Source organism: Taudactylus pleione, unplaced genomic scaffold, assembly GCF_031769625.1.
Source record: "Taudactylus pleione unplaced genomic scaffold, aTauple2 ptg000454l, whole genome shotgun sequence".
In the NCBI taxonomy this organism is placed as follows: domain Eukaryota; kingdom Metazoa; phylum Chordata; class Amphibia; order Anura; family Myobatrachidae; genus Taudactylus; species Taudactylus pleione.
The window spans coordinates 15,222,203-15,245,012 of NW_028284856.1; the positions used below are offsets into that span (position 1 = coordinate 15,222,203).

At 34.6% G+C, this 22,810-nt stretch overlaps 1 protein-coding gene across 8 annotated transcripts in view; it reads left to right on the forward strand.

The window, feature by feature from the left end:
• Positions 1–22,810, forward strand: part of NRG1 (neuregulin 1) — an 811,282-nt gene that overhangs the window by 774,047 nt on the left and 14,425 nt on the right. For 3 of the 8 annotated variants that reach the window (XM_088448398.1, XM_088448399.1, XM_088448403.1), the window contains 3 exons: positions 5,283–5,403; positions 10,375–10,442; positions 15,403–15,426. In XM_088448398.1, coding sequence (XP_088304524.1) covers positions 5,283–5,403; positions 10,375–10,442; positions 15,403–15,426 — 213 coding nt within the window. Of the gene's footprint in view, positions 1–5,282; positions 5,404–10,374; positions 10,443–10,938; positions 10,998–15,402; positions 15,427–22,810 lie in introns of all 8 variants that reach the window. The other 5 variants (XM_088448400.1, XM_088448405.1, XM_088448402.1 and 2 more) reach the window with 3 other exon arrangements.

The following is a 22,810-nucleotide window of genomic DNA, read 5'->3' on the forward strand; positions in this document are numbered from 1 at the left end:
GTTTGCTATTCTGAAAATATAGTCTTGCACAGCTCATTCATACCTGCCAAGCTGAACCTGCCAAGGAATGCATGAGGTTTTATGATAACAATGCTGTATCTGCAGAAGGACTTCTTGAGCAATAGAATTTGCTCAGGAAATCCTGCGATAAAGATTTGGCTAATCTATACTTACAGAAGTCACTGGTTACAGCAGATGTCAAACCTGTCCAAGCAGACTTGAAATGTAGTGATACATTCACAAATAAAACTCATTAAGTCATACCTGTAAGGAATATGTTATCTTCTGTAATATAAAATCACATTTAAGCTTTTTTATAATGATCAGTGTTAAAGACAAATCATTACAAATCTTTTCTCTTACAATGTTAAATGTAAGCACTTGGGGTCTATTTAAGAAGCAGTGAAGAGCCAAGGTGCCAATTTAAATGCCATCTTAGGACTGCATCTCAGTATAGCAATAGCATACCTGTCAATGGGAGTCCACAGAAGCTGATGAGGCTTTGCTGGTTCATCCCAGGTCAAATGAAAATGTGCATGTGGGATATTTGCTGAGTATGAGCATAACACTTCCTCCCTTCACAGGTGGCATTAGGCTGCTGATGAGAGGCTAATCTCCATCACAGAGGCTAGCAGATAAATTGGCGAGGTACTTCATTATGTTTCACTGTGATATTCAGTGATATATAATGGGAGTTACTGCCCAGTATGTAAACCTCTTAAAATCGAATACATGTTCATTTTAATCACTGTTAAGGGAAAGAGAGAGATGTGCCAAAGTCTCTGCTGAAAACCCTACTTATTTCTTATCATTTCTAAGCAGCATATGTACTGGTCAGCATGATCTTTCTTGCCAAGAATATAGTCAAACTGCTTAATTAACTTATGTAATAATAATAATAATAAATATTGAATATAATAACAGACTAGTATAACGGTAGGACCGCCATGAAACTTTCAAATTGTGCAGACCCATCATTTGTGTCATTTATTAATGTCCGAAAAACCAGTGTCTTCATTTTTTGGGTAACATATAAGTAGTTGCCCCATTGCACAAAAGTTGTCTGCAGTTTTCTATTAAAGTTCATAAGCTATAATATATCTGGGGTTTTAAAAAAAATTATACTTAATGTTGCTGTATAGAAGAAAAAACGGTTCTAGTAGACTTGCAAGTTTACTGTTATGTAGAGATTGTTTTACTTTATGTAACAAACTGTCAGCACTTACTATCAGAAGCCTGCCACTGCATACATAATTTGACCTTTAAAGAATACTTGCTCACAAAACTTACAAGCAAAAATACTGCACCAATATTCAGCGCCAGGCTTTATGTATTAAAACTAAAATCTCTGGTTCTGTCCTCTAGAACATCTATTCAAATGATATTGCACAATGGACTTGAGCCATTGGCGTATCTATAATAGTTGCAGGGTGCAATACTTCCCCCCCTGTCTTCAGCTGTTGAGCCAGCTCTAGCAGCAGAGCACATCAGGGCAGAGATTGATCAGCAGCCACCCTCCCCTGCCCAGCACACAGTAGTCTCTGCTCTCTCCTGCCCTGATGTTCTGCATGGCGTACACCTGCACTCTGCTGACAAAGCCAGCCAATAGCTGACAGCTGTAGGCAGGGAGAAGTGTTACAGAGGAGATTGCCCTGATGGCCCCTTACACCCTCTTCCCGATCCACCACTTACAGTGCACACGCTACACCCATATATTATTACTAATCTCATTAAAGTCCCACATCGGTGTTGAAGCAGCTGAAATTATTGGGAAAATGGCAATGGGAGATTGAGTAGAGAATCACCAGGAACATGGTGTGGGTGCCATCTTCCTGTAGACCTGAGTAGAGCAGTAGACCCTGGCACAATGTCACTGTTACTGTGCGGCAAAGAGGAGGGGTCCTGCACAAAGCCTGCACATGGGCCCCCTCTTCTCTTAAAAAGTCCCTCGCTTGAGCAGTATTGTTTGAAAAAAAGACTGTGTATAAGGTATTGATATACTTCAATTGTCACCATACAGACGCACAATGTACAGTGTTATTTAAAGTAATAATTATATACCCAAGTTTAACCTTAAATACTATTACACATTACCTTGCATGCTATTTTATCAGGAATGCACACTTAGGAATATGTGGTATGCTATTATCTCTAAATAAAATAAAGTCACATTCAGTCTGTGTTTTCTTCTTCTTGGACGTGCTTCCAGGAAATACATTGTCTAGTATTATCTATTCAATGTTTGTTCTGTAGATACATTATCTGAGGCTTGTGCTCTGCTTATTCCCGGAGGGAGGAAAGAGAGAATACTTCCAAACAGCACAGATTTATGAGTTTGCATATTTGCATGTAACTGTTAGTTATCATCTTCAAAACTAAAAAAAAGTGAACATTTCATTTCAATTTATTATCATAGAAACTATCATAGAAAGAGTACTAGATAATAATAACATAGTAAGTTATGTTAAAAGTTTATAAATATGATAAAATAAAATGTTCACATGATAAATGTGAGGGGTAATTATTTTAGTATGATAATGCAAATGTTTTATATCAAGAGTCTGAGAATTTAGGTCTTGTAGTTTTGAATATTTGTTGCAGTTTCTGACCGCGACACGCCCGAGCCCGGCTAGCCACCCCCTTATTGCCAATTGAAATTGCCTCTCTCTGCATCCAAATTAATTCAGGGTCATTTGGCGACAACCATTGGGCAGTGAAACTTCCATGCGCAGACTGAAAACATTGGCCACTTGCGTCCGACATAGTCTGTAGCATATTGATAAAAAAAACAGACAATCGAGAGTTTTTATAATGTAATATTATGGAAACAACAAGCTTATGTACTGTGCGATACAACTGCATATGTAAATGTGATAAACATGGGCCTGATTCCGAGGTGCATGCAGATCATGCGCTGCTGTGATTTCTCACGGATTCGCAAAGTGTGAAAATATGCAAATGTCAGTGTGAGCATCCCTCTTGTGTACTAAAGTACCATGGACTGAAAAACCCTGTGCTAGTGGATCCGATCTCCCCACCATCGATCAGTGACTGTGGTACTGCAAAAGAGAACACAGCCACATGCTGAAAAACACCTAATGACACCTCCATAACATGACCATGCCACCTCCTCTTTTGCGATCACTTTAGGTCACCTCCCTGTCTCCACCCGGAGGTGCCATCTCAAGTCATAGAGATGTCATACACCAATTCTAATTAGACCCAGTTGTCTCAAATTAAGAACAATCATATGTATCTTTGACTGTTTAGGATCCCAGTTTCCTGAAAACAAAAAATGTAATATGCTGTCAGTGTTACAGTCAATCAGGATTCTTAAAACATACTGTAAAACCTTAGACAGGTAAACCCTCTTTTAGGTTCTCTCTAAAGTTCCACACAACTACAGCTTGTCACCATCATTCTCCAATAAGCCTCATGGTATGAAGTTTTATTGTACAGTATTATACATAGTTTGGTGTTTCTATAATGTTACCTTATAAGCTCTATTTGAAATCTGTTACTTTTGTATTATATGTTTACTGTATATACAGATGGGACACATGTTATGTGTGTGGTAATAGCTGTTTAGCGCGGTACTCATTTTATGTTCGCTCGTTTTGAATTGGTGAAAACAGTATCATGCTGTCAACAGGGAGATTTGTGCATTACTAGATTTTTCATGGATCAGACAATTATTTTCCACATCACTGATAATTAGTGATGGCTGTTTGCTGAAAATTGTAATGGAATAATAATTTCCTTTTCCCAAGACACTCTAGTTTGTCCGTGTGGAGTCACATAGGGTATTCTGATAAATATTTTATTACAGCTGCTCTTGTTTTGCTGGGAAGATCTATGAATAAAGAAAGGAGAAGCTCTGTTTTGTGTATAGGCAATTATTTTTCCTAGAAATATATATTATAGTATCCCTAAGTTTATATAAATAAGTCCCTAGTAATATTTACAAATGAATTAATATTAAGTACTGTATGTTTCAATGCATACATCCCTTGATTTAGGAATAAAGCTTTATAATGTTCGTATTCTTTCTTTTTATATCATGCGCTATAAATAAAGATAAAATTCCATGATATTATTAACATATGTGCTATTTGGTCATAAAAATACTAGAGCATAGGAGACTCATTTTAATGTGTAAACTGAAATTGAGAGATTGTGTCAGGTCAAAGCAGAGGAACATTTCACATGTCATAATGATATCACAGTTGTGTTTGACAACCACAACGTGTTCTCATCTATGGCAATTGGGGGAGAGCAGCTGTAGTCCATCATTGTTCACTCTCTGGCATCAGTTAGGATCTCTTGTGAATGCTGCTTTGAAACTGGTCAGGAATTAGCTCTTGATCTTCAAGATGCTTTTTCTAAAGGGCCATAGCAATGGGGACTAAATGCATCTGATATCATTGCTCTGCTAGCTTGGGTACTGGCAATTCATTTTCTGTGTGACTCAGATTTTCTATTTTTTTTTTTTTTAATTAAGAGCTTGAAACTTGTGTATGGGAACAAATTTGAGATAACTAAATGAATTACGGCAGTATAACTCGAGAAACAACTTATTGTTGTTGAACCACAACTCTAGTTATCCTGTTTTAATTATTGCTAAAAAGTTAAGGTAATGAATATGATATTTACTCATGTTTTCTTCCTAATTTGTAGAACTTTGTTCACGTATCCTATTATTTATATCTATGTTTATTCATAATGTATTTAATGCTATTTTATACTTTTTTTTTGCTGTAAACTAGACAAGTTGTTGTACCTATGAGATATTCAGTAATTGACATATAACTTACAGCAGTGCCGTGCGGTGAGGTCAATGGCTGGGGAGACACACATGTATAAAAACTGTTTTTATATCAAACTTCTGGAGCACGACAGTGGGTATGATAGGGGAGGGAGTATGAGAGGGGAGGCTCTGCCTCCCCTGCCTACTCTGACCGCATGTCCCTGACTTACAGTAAGCACTATAGGTGTCAACACAAAAGCATAAACACCATGGAGGACAAATGCATTCTTGTACGTCACACACAATTCTTGTGTATTTTCATGTTATTTTATAAAACGTACAGAGGATGATAAATCCCAAAAAATTGAATATAATAGACTATATACCCAGGGGTAATATACATGAATCTGGTGTAGACAAAAATAAAGTTTGGTTCAAATTACAAATAATAAATATGCTTCTATTAATGCAGTAAATTGAACATGTGGGTGAATTTAAAATGAAAATATTGACCAGTTTTCTGTTTTCATTACAGCATCTCCTCCAGGGCACCTGTCAAAATGTTCAGAGAAAGAGAAGACATACTGTGTAAATGGAGGTGAATGCTACGTAATCAAAGGGATAACAAGCAGTGGAACAACTAAGTACATGTGCAAGTAAGATTACATTACTTACAATATATTTTCCTGTGATGGATGACCTGCTAGGTAATATCCAGCCATGAGTCTTGTGCTTGTAAAATAAAAATCACCAATATTAATACTCTTTCCAGGAGCATCCTGAGTACAGGATGGGAGCATTAAGTCAGTCATGTAATGTAGACTCTTACAGAACCGGAACCAATATACCCCCAACACTACATTATACAGTCATAAGGACTAATTCAGAGTATAATGGTCTTAGCACGGTGTTAGCATCACTGCTGCATCTTTGGACACAGCAGTGATGCTAACATACGCTAATGCAGCAGTTTGTGCCTGAGGACAAAAGACGCCACCTCCTGCCAGTATCACAGTATCACCAGCGTGACGAATGGGTAACCGAACTCCTCTGCTGGGGCAAGGAAGTCTGTGTCGGAAAACACAGACCCTGGCCTTGGCACTCACACTAGCTGGAAGCGACACGCCTTTGTTTTGTGAAATGGAGCCCATATCCACAGCTCCATATCCCATATCTATATCCCTATCCACAGCTCCAAATGGATGCAGACTGTCACTCACCTGCCATCTGCAGCTGCACTGTATGCGAGGACGCAGAACCCGATCTGCACATGCACAGTATGGGTCCTGAGCATGCACATTTTTCCGACCAATGGAAAAATGGGTGAAAATCAAAACATCGTACAACTCTGAATCACCCCAATGGTGCAAATCAGGTTCTACATTATATGTATTGTTGGCGAATATTAAAAAGAAAGTTAAATACAAACAAAAACATTTTTGGGGCCAAAATTGTACACTGTGATTTCCCTGTGCATTATATATGATTGTAAAGGGATGCAAATTCAATAAAACGATTGTATCAATTAGGCAGTGATTTCTTATTAACTAGCACAATACTTTGCGGCTTCAGCTATTACCTTAGATTTAATGTGTGTTTTATTGTCTGTTTTCAAAACGGAATAATAGGTGTTTATTGTGTAAATGTGCTAGATGCATGGTACAGTGTCCGACCCTGTAAAGCTTACAATACAGTTTTGTGTGCCTTAGGTAAGAGAGACAATGTAAACTTGTCTAAAGTCCCAAGGAGCCAACACTGTAATGTCAACTATGGTCTAAAGCATATTTCACAGTCACAGTCTACTGTTTTAATAAAGATGTGGAACTATAATATGAAGTATAGAACAAACAAGTACACATAACCCAAATAGTTCAACAACTAAAGACTCGGGAGAATTTAATGCAGAAACATATAAACTCTTAATTAGCATTTTTTTTTTTTTAAATAAGAGCTTTAGAAAAAATGACAATGTAGGTGAACAAAAAAAAAATACAAAGTCCCTTCATATGCTATAATTTGGTTAAAACTATTGAAAACACAGATGAGTATATAATAAAGTAAATTATATAATAAAGTAAATTGTAGCATAGATGATACACTGGTGTACGTTTAGCCATGAAATACTCATGTTACTTCACTCACACTATTCCAAAAATGAGACTACAATTATTCTAGGATTGTTCTGAAGTACTGGGAATTATTAATGTTGTTATCATAGATCATTAATAAGTGCAGAGCAAAATATTTTTATGAGAGGAGGAGGAGGAGATTAAACTCTGAAATAAAGTATTGAATCAATAAAAAGCAAATAATTGAAAATCTCAGCAAACAAAGTATTCTGGAAAAAAAAATCAATACATGCTTTTTCTGTTATACATTTTGTTTATGGACTTAGTGATATTATCATCTTCCAAATACTCCAGATTAGTCTCTAAAGTAGTCTTGTTTGACATGGGAATCCATAAATTTTGAAAGTTTCAATAAAAAACAATAAGCACTGATAATAGGCAAAAAATGACAGCAATAAATGTTGGACAATACATGGAAGCTAGTGATATCAGTGAGAAGTTAGTGATATCAGTGAGAAGCTAGTGATATCGGTGGAGCATATTTCTTTGGACAATATGCCACACTCTATAGGGGAAATTCAATGGTTAGTGATGGGCGCAAGTAACCATCATTCAGACTGTTTCTCTAGCAGCTTGTGCTATCAATATTGCAGATATTCCTTCTCATCCCATAGAGGTGCACAGGTGCATCTGTGATGTTGTTGCACCATAATTCACAGAAATGTATTGGATCACCCCTCCTTTGTTTAACAAAGGAAATGTTAAGCATCTGACTACAAACATTTGCAATCAGTGTGTCATGTCACAATTGTTTGTAACAAAGAATCATGCTACATTTGTAAAAGTCCAGAAGAAAAGAAAAGATAACCCACTGTTATTAAGTAAGATAAAGGACAAAGGGTCTGATTCAGATTTTGGGACTAGTGTAAGATAAAGCAAGTAACTGTCCACCTGGACAGACCATGTCGCAATGTAAGGGGTGCAAATACATTAACTTTTTGCATGTAGTCCACAAATACTGCACAGCTTTATTTTTACACTGCTATTTAGATTTCAGTGTGGACACGCCCCTCCCAAATCTAAATATCTCTGCACATTTAAAATTTGCCTCACCTGTGGTGTGGCGTAGTATTACCAGGAAGCAGGGCAGGATTAAGGTAGAAGGGCGACATGGGCGGCAGCCCCAGGGCATCCACACACATAGGGGCCCCCACACAGGGTCGGTGTGACCCTGCCGAGAACAGGTGCCCAGTGGCACCTGTTCCCGGATGAGGGCTCAGTTGCCATGGCTGTGTTCTACAGTCACTGCTGCGCTGTATGCAACAGTACTGACTGTGCTGCTGCATGCAGTAGAACTTCTACTGCATGCAGACAAAGCACAGAGATGCTCCGGAGTCCCCTCATTGGCATCACGTGAGAGTTAGTGACACTGATTAGGGGACTACAGAGCAGCTCTGCCAGAATCGGGAGGTGACAGCAGGTGAGTAATCAATCAGGGCTGTAGTAGGGCTCTGTTTGGCTTGGGCGGTGGAGTGGGAAGGGGGGGTTGGGCAAGTTGATGGGCTCCTTTTTGGCAGGGGGGGTTAGGTTCCATGCGGCTTGAAGGAGGCCCTGTCACGATGCATAGTTACTTTCTCTTTCTTGCTCTATTCCCAACTCAGAATCAGGCTCAAATTGAGGAAACCCTTGCAGCATTATGTAAAAAAGCCAAGAATTAAATAAAAAACGTTCCCATCGTAGTACCATTAAAGACATTGTATTGGTCATCCTGGCATACCAATAGTTTGCCACAGACTTTTGCTTAGCCCTTATTATTCCATTATTATCATCCATATTATGTGACTTCTATTTTCAGGCATGTTTTGCATTGTGTTTAATATTAATTTTAGATTTCCAAATTCTATTTTGTTAAGATTATATTAATTACACAAGGCAAGTTACTTATACTTAATACTTGTGTAAACACTTTATTAGTAATAATGTATTAATATTTTCATAGCACAATTTAAAATTAAAACTGAAAATAACTAATGAAGACACATTGATTTATTTATAATATGCTGTTCACACACATATACAGGGACATTGGCTTATGGGCATATAGGGATGGCAACAGACACAAACTATGGGTTAGCTTTGTACATTGGTCGATCTAGTATATATCAGGTCCAAACTGCAACTTGTGTGGAATTAGTCATTAAATTATATTACCCAATTGATCCTTTGTTGTTTTCGATTCCACACCTATCAATAAATCACAATCTAAAATAGATAAATAAAAGAATAAAAATTTTGTGAAGCCATTTCTAATTGTCTTCATACTTTCTTCTAAAATCATTGGAAAATTCCCACAGACTCTCTTTCAGGATGTATAGTAATGTTAATAATGTATAGTAATGTTGGATATGATCTTAGTACTATATGCTGTCCAAAGAGCCCATTCAAAATGAGACTAATGCCCTCTAAATAATCTGTCTATAAATATACAGTAGCCCACTCCTGTGTTAGCAGTTTTACCAACTTTTTAACTAGCAAGTTAAACACCTTCTCCTACGCGTTAATAGAAGTGATAATTGCATGCAATATCACACATAAATCAGAATTATTTGAACACCAGAAACACAAAATTGCTTACAAAATCATCTCCTTAAAGAGGATGTACCTGAAGTTTTCATGTGATTTGATTCATATTACAGTTGTCTTATACTTGATGCAATACTTTATAGTTACATTATAAAAAAGTTATAACTATTGACTGTATTTGGTTGATTAAAACTATTTTAAAAACAGAAATATAAATACAAAATATATTATCACTTCTTAGAAACGTCACTCTTATATTTTAGCTATAAGACAAGGAGAAAATATTCAAAACACTATAAGAGATATCTCACAGTTGGCCATGGCAATGCTCATTTGTGCCATTTGCTCAATTTTTAATTTGATGTCCTATATATGAGAACTCAAAATAAATAATTATTACACTTTTCCTATTTATTTCTATTTAATGCATGAAATTATAAATGTGATATTATGAGACCTGAGATTTACTAGAGATGTCTAATTGGGTTATCCAGAATATTTTCATCCTTGAGCCTCATGGTGCAGTGGTTTAGTAAACCATCCTTCTTTACTGTGTTTTTAATAGTGGCACTTGTGGCAAAAGAACATTTTGTTTGCCATCTAATACCTGCTGTATTCAGGCTTTTTTTTAACCAAACAACTTTTGCCAAGGGTAAACTATTTCAAATTGCAGTGAATCTGTTAAGAAAACATTTTGTCTAGTAGTGTTTTACATAATCATTGTCACCTATTATAGGACTGTCTGTATTTGTAAAGTCACTTTTTTATTTATAAGAAGAATATTTTCTGTACTTCTAGATTGTCTCCATGAGTTGTGCTTAAGTTAAGCATCACTGTAGATCATACATGTGAGAGATCTACATTTCCATTTTGAAATTTACATTTTTTTTTCAACCATGTCCTACAGGCGAACAAGTTCAGGTGGATACCATTTTGTTTTTATTTTATTTTGCTCATCACATTTTTACCCTTTAGGTGCAAACCTGGATTTACTGGAGCAAGATGTACTGCAACTGATCCTGTGAGAGTCATAAGACCAGAAAGTATGTCCCAACAATCTGGTGTTTGTTTTCTCCATCCCCAAATGCAGCAACAAATAAAAAAACAAATGAATCGCTCTTATGCTTGGGGATGTCTCTTATCAGAGAGAACTGCCTCTTTTTGTACCATACATGACTATGGGAGAACCAATCAGTTTTATTCCATCAATCAATTGATCAATAAATCAATCAGTTGATCACTATTTGATATGTTCATGAATACATGCACTTTGTTCAAATTACTGATGTTTTTGAAAATCATCTCGAACAAGTACAGCTATTGCAAAATTGGCTGTATCAAAACTAGGTCAAGTGTTCCAAATTTAATTATTTTACCAAAGTAAACCACAAGTCATGCTGGTACAAAAACAGAGACTCGGCCTTTGATGTTGGACCTCCAAGAACAATCAGTTTACACTTGAAGGATCTTCTTTCTTGGCATATATTCAACTCTTCACTTTTCTCTGTTTTCTCTACCCTTTTTTGTCTTTCCTCTCAGGTGCCCAAATGAATTTACTGGTGATCGCTGCCAAAACTACGTAATGGCCAGCTTCTACAGTACGTCCACTTCCTTTCTGTCTCTGCCTGAATAGGAGCATGCTCAATTGGTGCTGCTTTCTCGTTGCTGAATCTCTCTTCAGATCTCACCTAGTACTTGATTTTTATTCTCTGCTAGACTCAGTACTATTTGCCTCTGCCTGTAGCATGATACAAAATAATAATAATAATGGCTATTATTATTATTAAATCTTTTTGATGCACCAATGTTAATGGGCATGCATATATTGTTACTAGAATTGTACAAAGTATAGCCACTGTAAAGGTAAGAAAAGAAAAGCATGATACACAAAAATATAGGTTTCCATATTTACACATACTTACATATACATAGCTTTTAAATGTGTGTTGACTTCACATAATGGAATTAAGATCTATGAGTCCAAACCGAAATACAGTTGTAATGCAATTTATGTTTAGGAGGGTAATTTATAGCTTAGGTTATGACAACCAAGGTTCAGTCTTAACTGTTTTATCACCCTGTGTATTACATATGAACTTGTTCCACTCTTTTTCCTGCACATATTACCAAACCGCATTATAAAATCCAGACTGATCTATAAATACATCACAACTGTAATCACATTACAACTTCCAAATCCAACTACTGTACTAAAGACACATCACAACTTCAATAACCATCTGTAAATTCAGCCCAACTTCCAGACTTATCTGAGGTTAGCATAACCTCCACACCTATGTAGACTTACCATAGCTTATATCATCAATTCCAGACCCATATGCAAATATACTGTATCACAACCTCCAGACTCATCTTATATAGACACAATAGTCATCTTTAGGAACATAACACTTTTCACACCCAGCTGTGAATAGCACAATTTCAAAAGTAAATGTAGACATGTCATGACTTCAAGAAAACATCACAAATTCCAGACCTATCTGTAGTTATGTCCAGACCTATCTAAAGTTACGGAAAGACATCCAGACCTATCTTTAGTTATATCATGATGTCCATACCTATTGGTAGTTACATCAAGATATCCAGATCTATATTTAGTTACATCAAGACAAGCAGACTTATGTATGCAACACCAATTCAACTAGTCTGTACTGAATCATTAATTCACACCCATTTATAAGTATATCATAACTTCCAGGCATAAATTCACAGGTATCAGTTATTAATGATATCTTCCCTGAACACACTGGGACAGGTATCAAGTAATAATAATGTCAACTCGAGCACTGCAGAGATTTTTGGCTCCATATAATTTAACAATGCTGAGGATGATTATAAACATTTGTATGTAATATATATATACATATATATATATATATATATATACAGTATACATATATATATATATATATATATATATACATACATAGACATATAATAAACTAGCATTGTGTTTATAACAGGTATATATAAATCATGTACACAATAAAAACATTAGTGCAGAACATCCAGCAATTCAATCTTTCTATGACTTTACAGGAAATTGATTCCCATACCCAGATATTTTAGATCTACAGTACTGTGGAGGGATAATTTTTACTATCTATTTTTTGCACTTAACCAATGCATGCCGCATGTAAGAAAAATAAAGGAGAGTTTAAGAGGTTTTTCTTATTTTCTGTTTATTCTTATGCATTATGGGACCAAGTGAGTCTACATTAGGACAGATCCAATCATGATTTTTTTTTATTGTTTATCAACCACTAATAATGTAGTGCCAACAAATCTTTTAAATTTGTTAAAATGAATCTCTTTTTGCACAGAGATCATCATTATTTCTCTGGGAGACGTATACAATATGTACCAGATCACAGTCCCACATATATATTTATGAAAGACTATCAAGCCTATTTATTAAACTGAAAAAAACATCTCTTTCAGAGCATGCGGAAATCTATTTAACAAGGATAGAATCCTTTTTCAAGTAGTTTTTACATTTTTTAAATGTATTTATTGTTTTTATTTGCAAATAGAACTGCGCATGTGTAAGCTGACTATTCAGCTCTAGCATGCATATATATCCCCTGATACTGGCCCAGTAATGCGGTATGTTAACTATTTCTGTCCAAAACCCATGTCTCCAGCAAGCTAAGTGTCACTGGCAATATTTTAATAATAATCATGGCAATAAGAGATGTTTGTATTGCTGCGATAAGCTGCAATTGAAAACCATCTCTTTCACCTGTTTTTAATAAACAGGCCAATAATGACCCATAAAGCATCCTACAATTGCATGAAATATATGTACATGTATCTTGTATCTCCAGTCTGAAGTTAAAAGTTTGCATCAAATCAAAATAAATTTATAAAGAAATATATTGTTCAATAAGTTAGGCAAAATTTAAAGTTCACCAGTTTGATTAGCCTAAGTATATAAAAAATGTTACCTTGTTATTCAGGGTTACATTTAGACAGCACAGTTTACTAGTTTTATTTTGTAAACAGATTTAAGGCATTTGAGGAGCTCAGCTTGCAAAGTTTGTCATCGAGAGCATCAAAGCTTGGCTAGGTTCCTTTGGTGAGATGAATGTTATTGCTCAGTGCATTTAATTTATGTGTCCTGATACCACAGTCAGAATGGACTTAAGTAAGTAATGTCAATACCCACTGTCTTCCTTTGTTCAAAATATATCTTTCCATACGTCTTTCCACGTTCCCTAAGCATTTATTATGGTTGATACAGTATATTCGGAGATCATTAAGATTAAATTGTACTGTACACTTAATTTATTTGATAATTGGTGACACATGCAAAGACCTTCTTTCCAGGTCACCAGCAATTTGGGCACAAGCAATGGGGATATCACAATAACTAGTGCAAACTGAACCACACAAATTAACCTTTCTGATAAATACCGTAGACCAATAGATTAAGTAAATGAGCAATAGTACAATTAATAGCTTCTTTTTATGCTTCATTAATTTCAACCGTAATTGTTACAATTATTGCTAATAATCCATGCAGCCTATAAAAAAATCTCTTAAGCCATTATAAAAATTAGAATAACCAACTTCTTTTTTAATATTTATATTCATGTTTAAGAGTAGTTATTAAAAAGAATACCGAAAATAATAGCAAGGAACTTTATCACATTCAGATTTAATTGAGTATGCATGAATTCCCTTAGGTGAATACAAACCAATGGCAGAGTTGTAAAGGAAGGGTCAAATATGGTACAAATTATAGGAAAAACTTAGCGACACAGGTAATGAACAAAACAGACTGTTCTTGACCACTGATCACAAATGTAGCTGTGAATAGTAAGCACAAATTTAATATTCCCTAGTGTAATATTTAAAGAACCAGTGCATGTTTTCTCAGCATGTTATCTTGTTAAGTCACACAAATAAATCACATTCTACTTATGCAGATCAATTTCAGATTGTATTTCAAATGTAATCTGCATAATATTTTCTGAAAATGATTTTATTAGGCTGAACTTCCTACCTAGAAATGGGCATAAATGCAAAAATATGTATGCATGGGCATGCCACTAACCAAGCTTCTTGTGCAACTAATGTCTAATTAGCAATGTCAATGTAGGCTTTTATTAATGGCTGTCTGTGGAAGAAATCTGGATGGATGCCAGTGCATATATTGTGTTGCCTTGAAGTGTTACTGATTGAAAACCAAAAAGCATTATATATATATATATATATATATATATATATATATGTAATTTATTTGTTGTTACATTTGACTGTTTGGTAGTTACAGTGTTACAGTTTATGTCTGCTTACACTATTTTGGTAAGTTTAAGATAAATACATAACTAATTAATATTATAAATATAATTTAATTTCTATGTTCATAGTATTATACAGTTTATCTTTTTCCTATCTTATAGTTTAGGGTATCTCTGGTTTAGTTTTTATTAAAGCTAGATTGTAGCACAACCTACAGTAATTTTGCATTTAATAATTTGTTGTTTAGTCAATTTTATCTAGCTTTACAATTGATATTTTAAAAATTTAGAACTATATTAACATACAAAATTGAAATAATACCACATTCGATTATGATAAAATATAATACAAGACAAGCATCTTAAGTATGTAAGAGTTTGTTATATAACACTGTAATATAACTTGAGAATATGTCATAGAATAGAGTGAATAAAAATGTTATTATCATATAATAATGTATATTAATGAAGAGCTTCTGCCTTTATCTATATATGTATACATTCAGATTTCTTCCTGTGTTCATGTTGACATATAAAGTCTATATTTACAATTAAAAATCAAAAACGGACATGGACACTTGAAGTGACCATTTACCATGCATCACGTCTTGTTTCAATGTGCAGACACAGAGTAGCCATGATATTCATGTACAATTTGTTTTTGGAGTACAGTGTATTGCTCTTTTCTGAAACTTTTTCCCTTTTCTTTCTTTTTGTCAACTTTCTGCATTGGCAGAGCATCTTGGAATTGAATTTATGGGTATGGACCAATCATTCCTTTTAGCCTGCAGATATTAGAGCCTAAAAGCTTAAAACCTTCTTTTTTCCTTCAATTCCTAACCAATTTCCTTATGCTTTGTAAGGGATCATACAGCTATAACACAATTCTGTTAGATGTCTGGATTCTGTTATTTCTATTTCATTTAATATAAAGTTTAACATTAGAACAGATTCAAATCAATATATAAATTGCTTGCACTTTTACTAAACTGATTTTGACTCCTACTTATACCTAGTTTATTGTAAACGCATAGGTCATGTTGGAACACTGAACTGATAAGCAATACCCAAAATTTAGACTTTACCAAGCAAATATTTATTAACAATAAAAAAAAAACTATAAAAAAGATAAATGAAATTGAAACACATGAGAAATTGAATTAACTTTAATATAAATGTGAGGTTTCAATTAACACATTCAGTATGAAGGTGAATGAAAGCACAGACTTCATTGTTTGGGCCTGTGTCATGTTTTACTCTATATTTTATGAATGGTAATTGACTTATGACTAAGCTAATTGTCTTATAACTAAGTCCTCACCCTTTGCTAATAATCACCATAATAAGAATGATGCCAAACTATAGAAGATATGTTTAGAGATATGTATTCATTACTGAATACATTATTTCAAAAAGTGAATGATGGAAATTTAAATGCATAACTTTAATGTTGTTATTGTTGTAGAGTTACAATATACTATGACAGTGAATTAGAGTAATATGATTAATATCAGTATCTCTTGCTTATTTTTTACTTTCCATTAAATTTCATTCCCACCAAGCACATATTACATTATTGCATGCTCTTCTTATCATTGTCCTCCATATTCTCATTTGTAATTTTTTTGTTTATAGTCAGTATACCCCAGACTCATCATTACATATCATGTTTTTTACCTAATTTTATTCTACCTCCATTTCTACCACTTCTCTGCCTAACACCAACAGAGCTCAAATTTATTTGAGATACATATATAATAGTAAGCCAAAAGATAGCACGTGGGAAGGTCCTCTTGTCACTCTCATAGCATAATTTTGGTGTCCAGTACATTGTGCACATACATCGTTCAGTGTATGGCAGCACATATATTTTTAGACCATCTCTACCATTTGGTTGGAGTGTTCTTGAAATCTTGCAGCCTATGGCCAGCATTAATATATAAAATACTTTCCAATCTGACATCATGTAATTATTTTTCAGCTGAGACTTTCTAAGTAGAAATTTGAGAAATTGCTGTGCACTCAGGATTAATATTAAAAGCAACTTTTTTTCAGTTTGAAATCCAGTCTATACAATATAATATAACAATGCTTCATTATTATTAGATTGCATCCTGGAAATTCTAAAAAAATATTCTGAATTCAGTAAAACATTCATTGAAAAAGATTGATCCATATTTTTGGACTTCTTTATGGGTATTTAATCAGAGTGATAATTATGTCATTTATTGAAAACATATATTAATAAAGAATTGATTTTTAATATTAATACTGATCTTCCATACACAACCTCTTTCTCTCTCTTTTTCTCAAATATGTGGATAAATGAATGTTAGTGGTAGCACTCTCCCTCCTCTTTATCTAAAAAATTGTCAATGACGCCTTTATTGGCTCATAGGGTTAGGATCAGAATATATATCCTTATTTAACTTCTGGAAATTTAAGTAAAAGATTAAACCAACCCTGCTCTAAAGTTGGTTTAACTGCAAGATTTTACAATAAAGTAGCAAAAATTTGTTTGAAATTTTAACTAACCGGTTGTAAGTCATGCTTATGAAAATCAACTGGACAGCAACTGTGTCATGTCTTGTCTGAAAAACTTTCTTCATATAATGCTCCTTGACAGCCTTTTATTTTTATATTGAGTATTTTTCATGTGCTCTAGTCTTTATAGATGCATTTCATAGCCGCTGAGACTAGAATTTTAGGGTACTTGGATTACTGACCTATTTTTTTGTAGCATTGTAGTCTTAAGATTCAGTTTTTGAACATTTCTGTACAGGCAATTAGATTGATCATTTTACATTTGCATTTGAAATTACACTTATTTATATAATAACTAGGAGTGTATATTTCTGCTACTGTATGTAGTCTTTAGAACAAATGCTTATTAATGCAGTTATAAGAAACCATTGAACATTTTAACAATTCCTTAGGTAAAGTCTAGAGTTGCAAAGAATACCCATATACAAGGAGAGTTTGCTTGTCGAAATCAAATCAAATAAAATGTAATAAACAATGGTGAAAATATACATAAAAAAGTTCCAAAACACATTAATTTGCAGTATCTAACATTGCTGACTACTTAGCTATACATGAAATGACAAAATTAAATAAGGAATTTTGATATCACAAAATATATGTGGCACTTCCTACTTTCAGGTCAGCAAGTAAGTATCACAACAGATGTTGTAATCTGCCAAATCAAAACTAACTTGGAACATACCATAGTCTGATCATTCCAAATTAATAACTGAGCAGCCTCAGACAGTACAATATGTGGCTACTGTGGATTCAAATTACCAAACTTGCCAATTAGGTTGCTTTTAAACAGTTTAAGGTTCAGTGGTTCAAACCTGAATGACTAACCAAGTAATCTGCAGGTTTGTTTAAATTGCTGCTGATGAGTCTGTATTTTTCAGGGAAAAAATTTAAAGTGGAGCACCCCTTTTTAATTTAAAATCCTATAAACCTTTAATTCAGAAAGTCATAAAAAATATAGTATATGACCAATTTATTCCTAGTCCAAATAATTATCATGATAATAATGTATTGTAATACAAAATATTAATGAAATGAATAAATTGAATAAAATAGATGGGTGTGACTATTCTTGATATCAGCAGTTTTTTATGATTTGACAAGTATATAGTTTTCACACCTAAAGTAATAAACTATAACAGGTTGCGGATTGTTTATAGTGTGGTCATCATCTATGCTCCTTGGCAAATATAGATGCCATCTAAAAGGCTAAAAACTTCAGGGTTTTAGATAATAGATTTGTGTGGTTTAGGTATACCATATACATGTCAACAAAAGTGATTGGACATTGACAGCAAATAGATCAACAAGATTTTATTGACGTCAGTACTTTGTAGGTCCACCACATGCAGTGATTACTGCAGACACCCTTCTTAGCAAACTGTCTACAAGTTCCTGGACAACAGCAGGCGGTATGTTTTGCCATTCTACCTTATGTACAGTGACCAACTGTGACACTGAAGAAGGTCGAGTCGGCCTAGAATGCACCCATTGCTCCAATTCGTCCCAGAGGTTCTCAATGGGGTTAATATCTGGACTCTGAGCTGGCCAGTCCATCCAGGTTACCGAATTTTCTGTATACCAGTCCAGCATTGCCCTGGAAACATGACAGGTGGCATTGTCATCCTGATAAAAACATTAGTTGTTTCCTTAGCACTGCAAATACATGGGCTCACTATGAAGTGTTTTTGTCGAAATGGCTAAATTAGTGGCTATTTTGTACTTGTGTGCAGTAGTATGCATGGTATGCATTTTGCTTGCACGGGGATGCCCAATTACTTTTGTCTACATAATGTATATCACCAAAATATAAGTTATATTTAACATTATGCAACTTTGTATCTTATAATTGGATTAACCAGAAATCAGAAATTCTGAGGAAAGAGATTTATGTGGCAAGAAATTACACAGGTTGCTGTGTTGGCACAAGCCTTATAATGCTTTAAAAGCCCAGTGGGTAAAGTACTGAATTAAAGGACTACCATGCACATGCTATGCATTTCATAGAAGTTTTATGACATTTTGTAATGTCTTATACTTATAGTAAGTCTATTCAATAAGAAGAGCTGTTCAGTGCCAAGGTACACCCGACCATAACCAGTTACCCCTGTCATTCATCACTATCAAATCCTCTGCTGCCTCTCAATGGCACTCTATAGATATGCAGGGGATGTTCAGGAACAGGTTACTGAACGGGTGTATATCCGTTTGCATCCTCCATCTGTATGTTATATATGTCAGGTACTACAAAATCAGTAAATAGACAATGACGATGATGATTGTAAGCAAGACAGTAATGGAATAAATTGTATTGATATTAACTACTTTAAAAAAATCTTTCCTATTGTATGTTATTTTTATAACTCTGCATCCCCAATGGCCACTGGCTTGTCATCTGGGGTAAGTTACCTCACCTGAAAGCAAGAACGCACCATTGCATACATACAATAGAATGTATTTAATTGTGTAGGTAGTAGTATGTAATTAATTTAATTTTGTCTTTTGGGTTTATCAGTTCATCAAACATACCATGTTGACTTCAGTTTAGAGTGTGAGCAATTCATTTTAAATTGCCATTAGCTGCCAATATGTGTGAATTATTTTCTTAGTCACATATATTAAGTACAAGCTGATGGCATAGGTGAAAAGCAAGCATCGCTAAGACTAGCTCAGGGGTTATGCTGTATGAGAAATCCCTTCAATTCTGCTTCAACCTTTTTTTCAAGCATTTCCTCACTCTGTTTTTTCCAGTATCAAGCATGCTGTGCCAGGCCTACAGTTGACTCCTTAACCTGTATCCCTTAACCTTATATTTTACTCTATATAATCCCACTCTAACTCTGCCTGTCCTTCATAATTTTTTCCTCTAATTCTGTCTCTTCATTTTGTTTTTCGTAATTGTTGCAACTTTCCCTTAGTACAAGCTGACTTCTTTCACTTTATTAATAATCTTTGCTGTTCATTTTTGTTTGACAATGTTCATAACTTGTTAACTGTATATTTCATTATCATGACATTGGCTTGCAAGACTCTCATTATCATGCTAGAGGTGCACTGTTTCTTAAAACTACTTTTAATTAGGAATTGTACTTAACAGATCTGCTAATTTATTACTACAAATTGGGTAAAAGTGCAAAATGTTTTATTCAGTTGTAATGTTAGTGGTGAAACTATTATTCAGTCAGTTTGAATGAAGTGTAACTATTTTATATTAATACTTTTATGACCATCACCCTCTGTTTTTTTGAGGAAATGCTGTTTTTGAACTTACACTTGACTGGATAAAATATGTAGAGTTTAATTTTCAATGTTAGAAACCCTATTATTAAACACCACACATTATAATAAACTAGAATTAGCATTACACTGTATATCAAAGAAACATTTGATGTCATTGAAATGTCAAATAATCACATATCAAATTGCCTATTCTGGATTTTTGGTAACACCCACCCTAGACACACAAAAACTCCACCATTATTCTATAAATTAATAAAAAATAAAATACCTAAAATTTTCTGTTGTTCACAAAATTTTGCATAAGGGAATAATTTCTACTGCTTTGCTTTTTCTCATATACAGTATGTATTTCAAGGTATTTTAATGCCTGCAGGCTATTTAGGAAACAAGGGTCATGGGATTTTTTTAATTGGATGTTTATAATTTTCTTTTCCTGTTTTTACATTTGATTTCAAAATTTAGAAGCAGTATTACCAGCTGTTTTAAGTATGTGAAATATACAGTAAAATTGATTCCCTTATGGCTTTGAAATATACAGTAAACTTTATTCCCTTATGGCTTTGAAATAAAACAATCAAGTAGGGATTTACTATAAATTTCTCTAGCAAATATTTTCTGATATATTTCCCTTAAGGTATGGATTCATGTAGCATTATTTAAAATTTTTGTAGACTTAATATGTGGTTTGTTGCTGCAAAATGCAAAATATCTGTCTTAGTTTACAAGGATAGATCTTGATTAATTTAAAATATTAGTCATATGTTGATGATCAAAGTAGATATTTAAATATATATTACTGTATTATTAATTTACAAATATAGAAATATTGGGAATATTTGAAAGGACAATTAAAATAAATAAGGGAATATAAACATTTTGCCTCAAATTTTACAGAAAATTATATTTAAAGAGTACATAGTGCCCCATTGTGAAGGTGGCCAATTTAAAAATGCATTCATTTACTTAAAATTAGTGTGATTATTAATACATGAGTCATTAAAATGATTGCCGCTTTAATAATACGGGAAGACTTGCAGGAGTTCCTGCAGTGGCTGCAGCTCACAACCAATTACATAAGCCCCAGTTTTTCAGTAAATTGAGTACATGTAACACATCAATCAATCACAATTATACAATCATTAACCATACATGCACCACATTATTTAAAACAAAAATCTGATAGGTTATTACTGGCAACAAACATGGAGATTAGAGCTTGACAGTTTTAGTAAATTGGGGTAGATGTATGAAGCCCAGAAACGGTATCAGCGCACGTTATGTGCGCTGATAACACTTCTCCCCGATGTATGATCGGGGTCTGGGCGGTAAATGACAGGGGTGCTATGCGCCCCTGTCATTATCGGCGCTGTTATCTACAAGATAGCAACGCTGATAGGCTGGGCTATGTACGAATGGTCAGATCGTCTGACCGTTCGGCTGGCTGTAGCTGTCGTTATCGACAGCTACAGCCTGGCGTTAGCCTATCCCCACAGCAGGGACAGCGCTGTCCCTGCTGCAGCGGCTACCGGCTCCAGGGCTCCACGCGAGGATCTCGCGATACTTGCGAGATCCCGCGCATGCTCAGTGGAGCCGTCCGGGACAGAGACACAGCGCATCAGCACTAGGCTGACGCGCTGCTGTCTCTAGCAGGTAGCTCCGGAGGGGGGAGTTAACGCTCCCCCTCTCCGGCCAATGAGATGTTTGTACATCTCATCGGTAGTGCTTCCTGCTTCGCCTCGGTAAAGAGGCGAAGCGGGAAGCGTTATAGCGGCACGTTAAGTGCCTCTATAATACATCTACCCCAATATCTTATGTATTTTTGTGAGTCTTCTCACAATTATGTCTGTCTAAATCGTAACTTAAACTCTTGCAGTTATAGAGAAAGATTGATCTGTCGATTTCAATTCTGTGCCCGGAAATCACATCACTGCTGGGTTATTTTACCTTGATTAATGTTTTACCTTTTTGTACAATCTAATTACAAACACTGAAATTATTTGAAGGAACTGGGGGCAGGGAAGGCAAATGATCATTTATCTACTGTGCACTGTCTGGAGAAAAAATAAATGATTAACCTATACTAAACACATAAGGAAACAATGCATATTAATTAATCAATGTATAATTAATAATTAAGTATTTCCCTACCTAAAAGTATGGCCAAAAATATATTCCTAACCCAAACCAAATTGACAAATTTTAAAGTTGCTGTTTAGCATGTGAGCATATGACCTAAGTTGCAGGACATTTAAGTTGCAGATATTTAATTGAATGGTATACTCACCTATGCAACTCTCTTTTACATGTATTCTTGCTGTTTGCTCTTTGATCCAAAAGAGGCAAAATATACAATAATATATGAA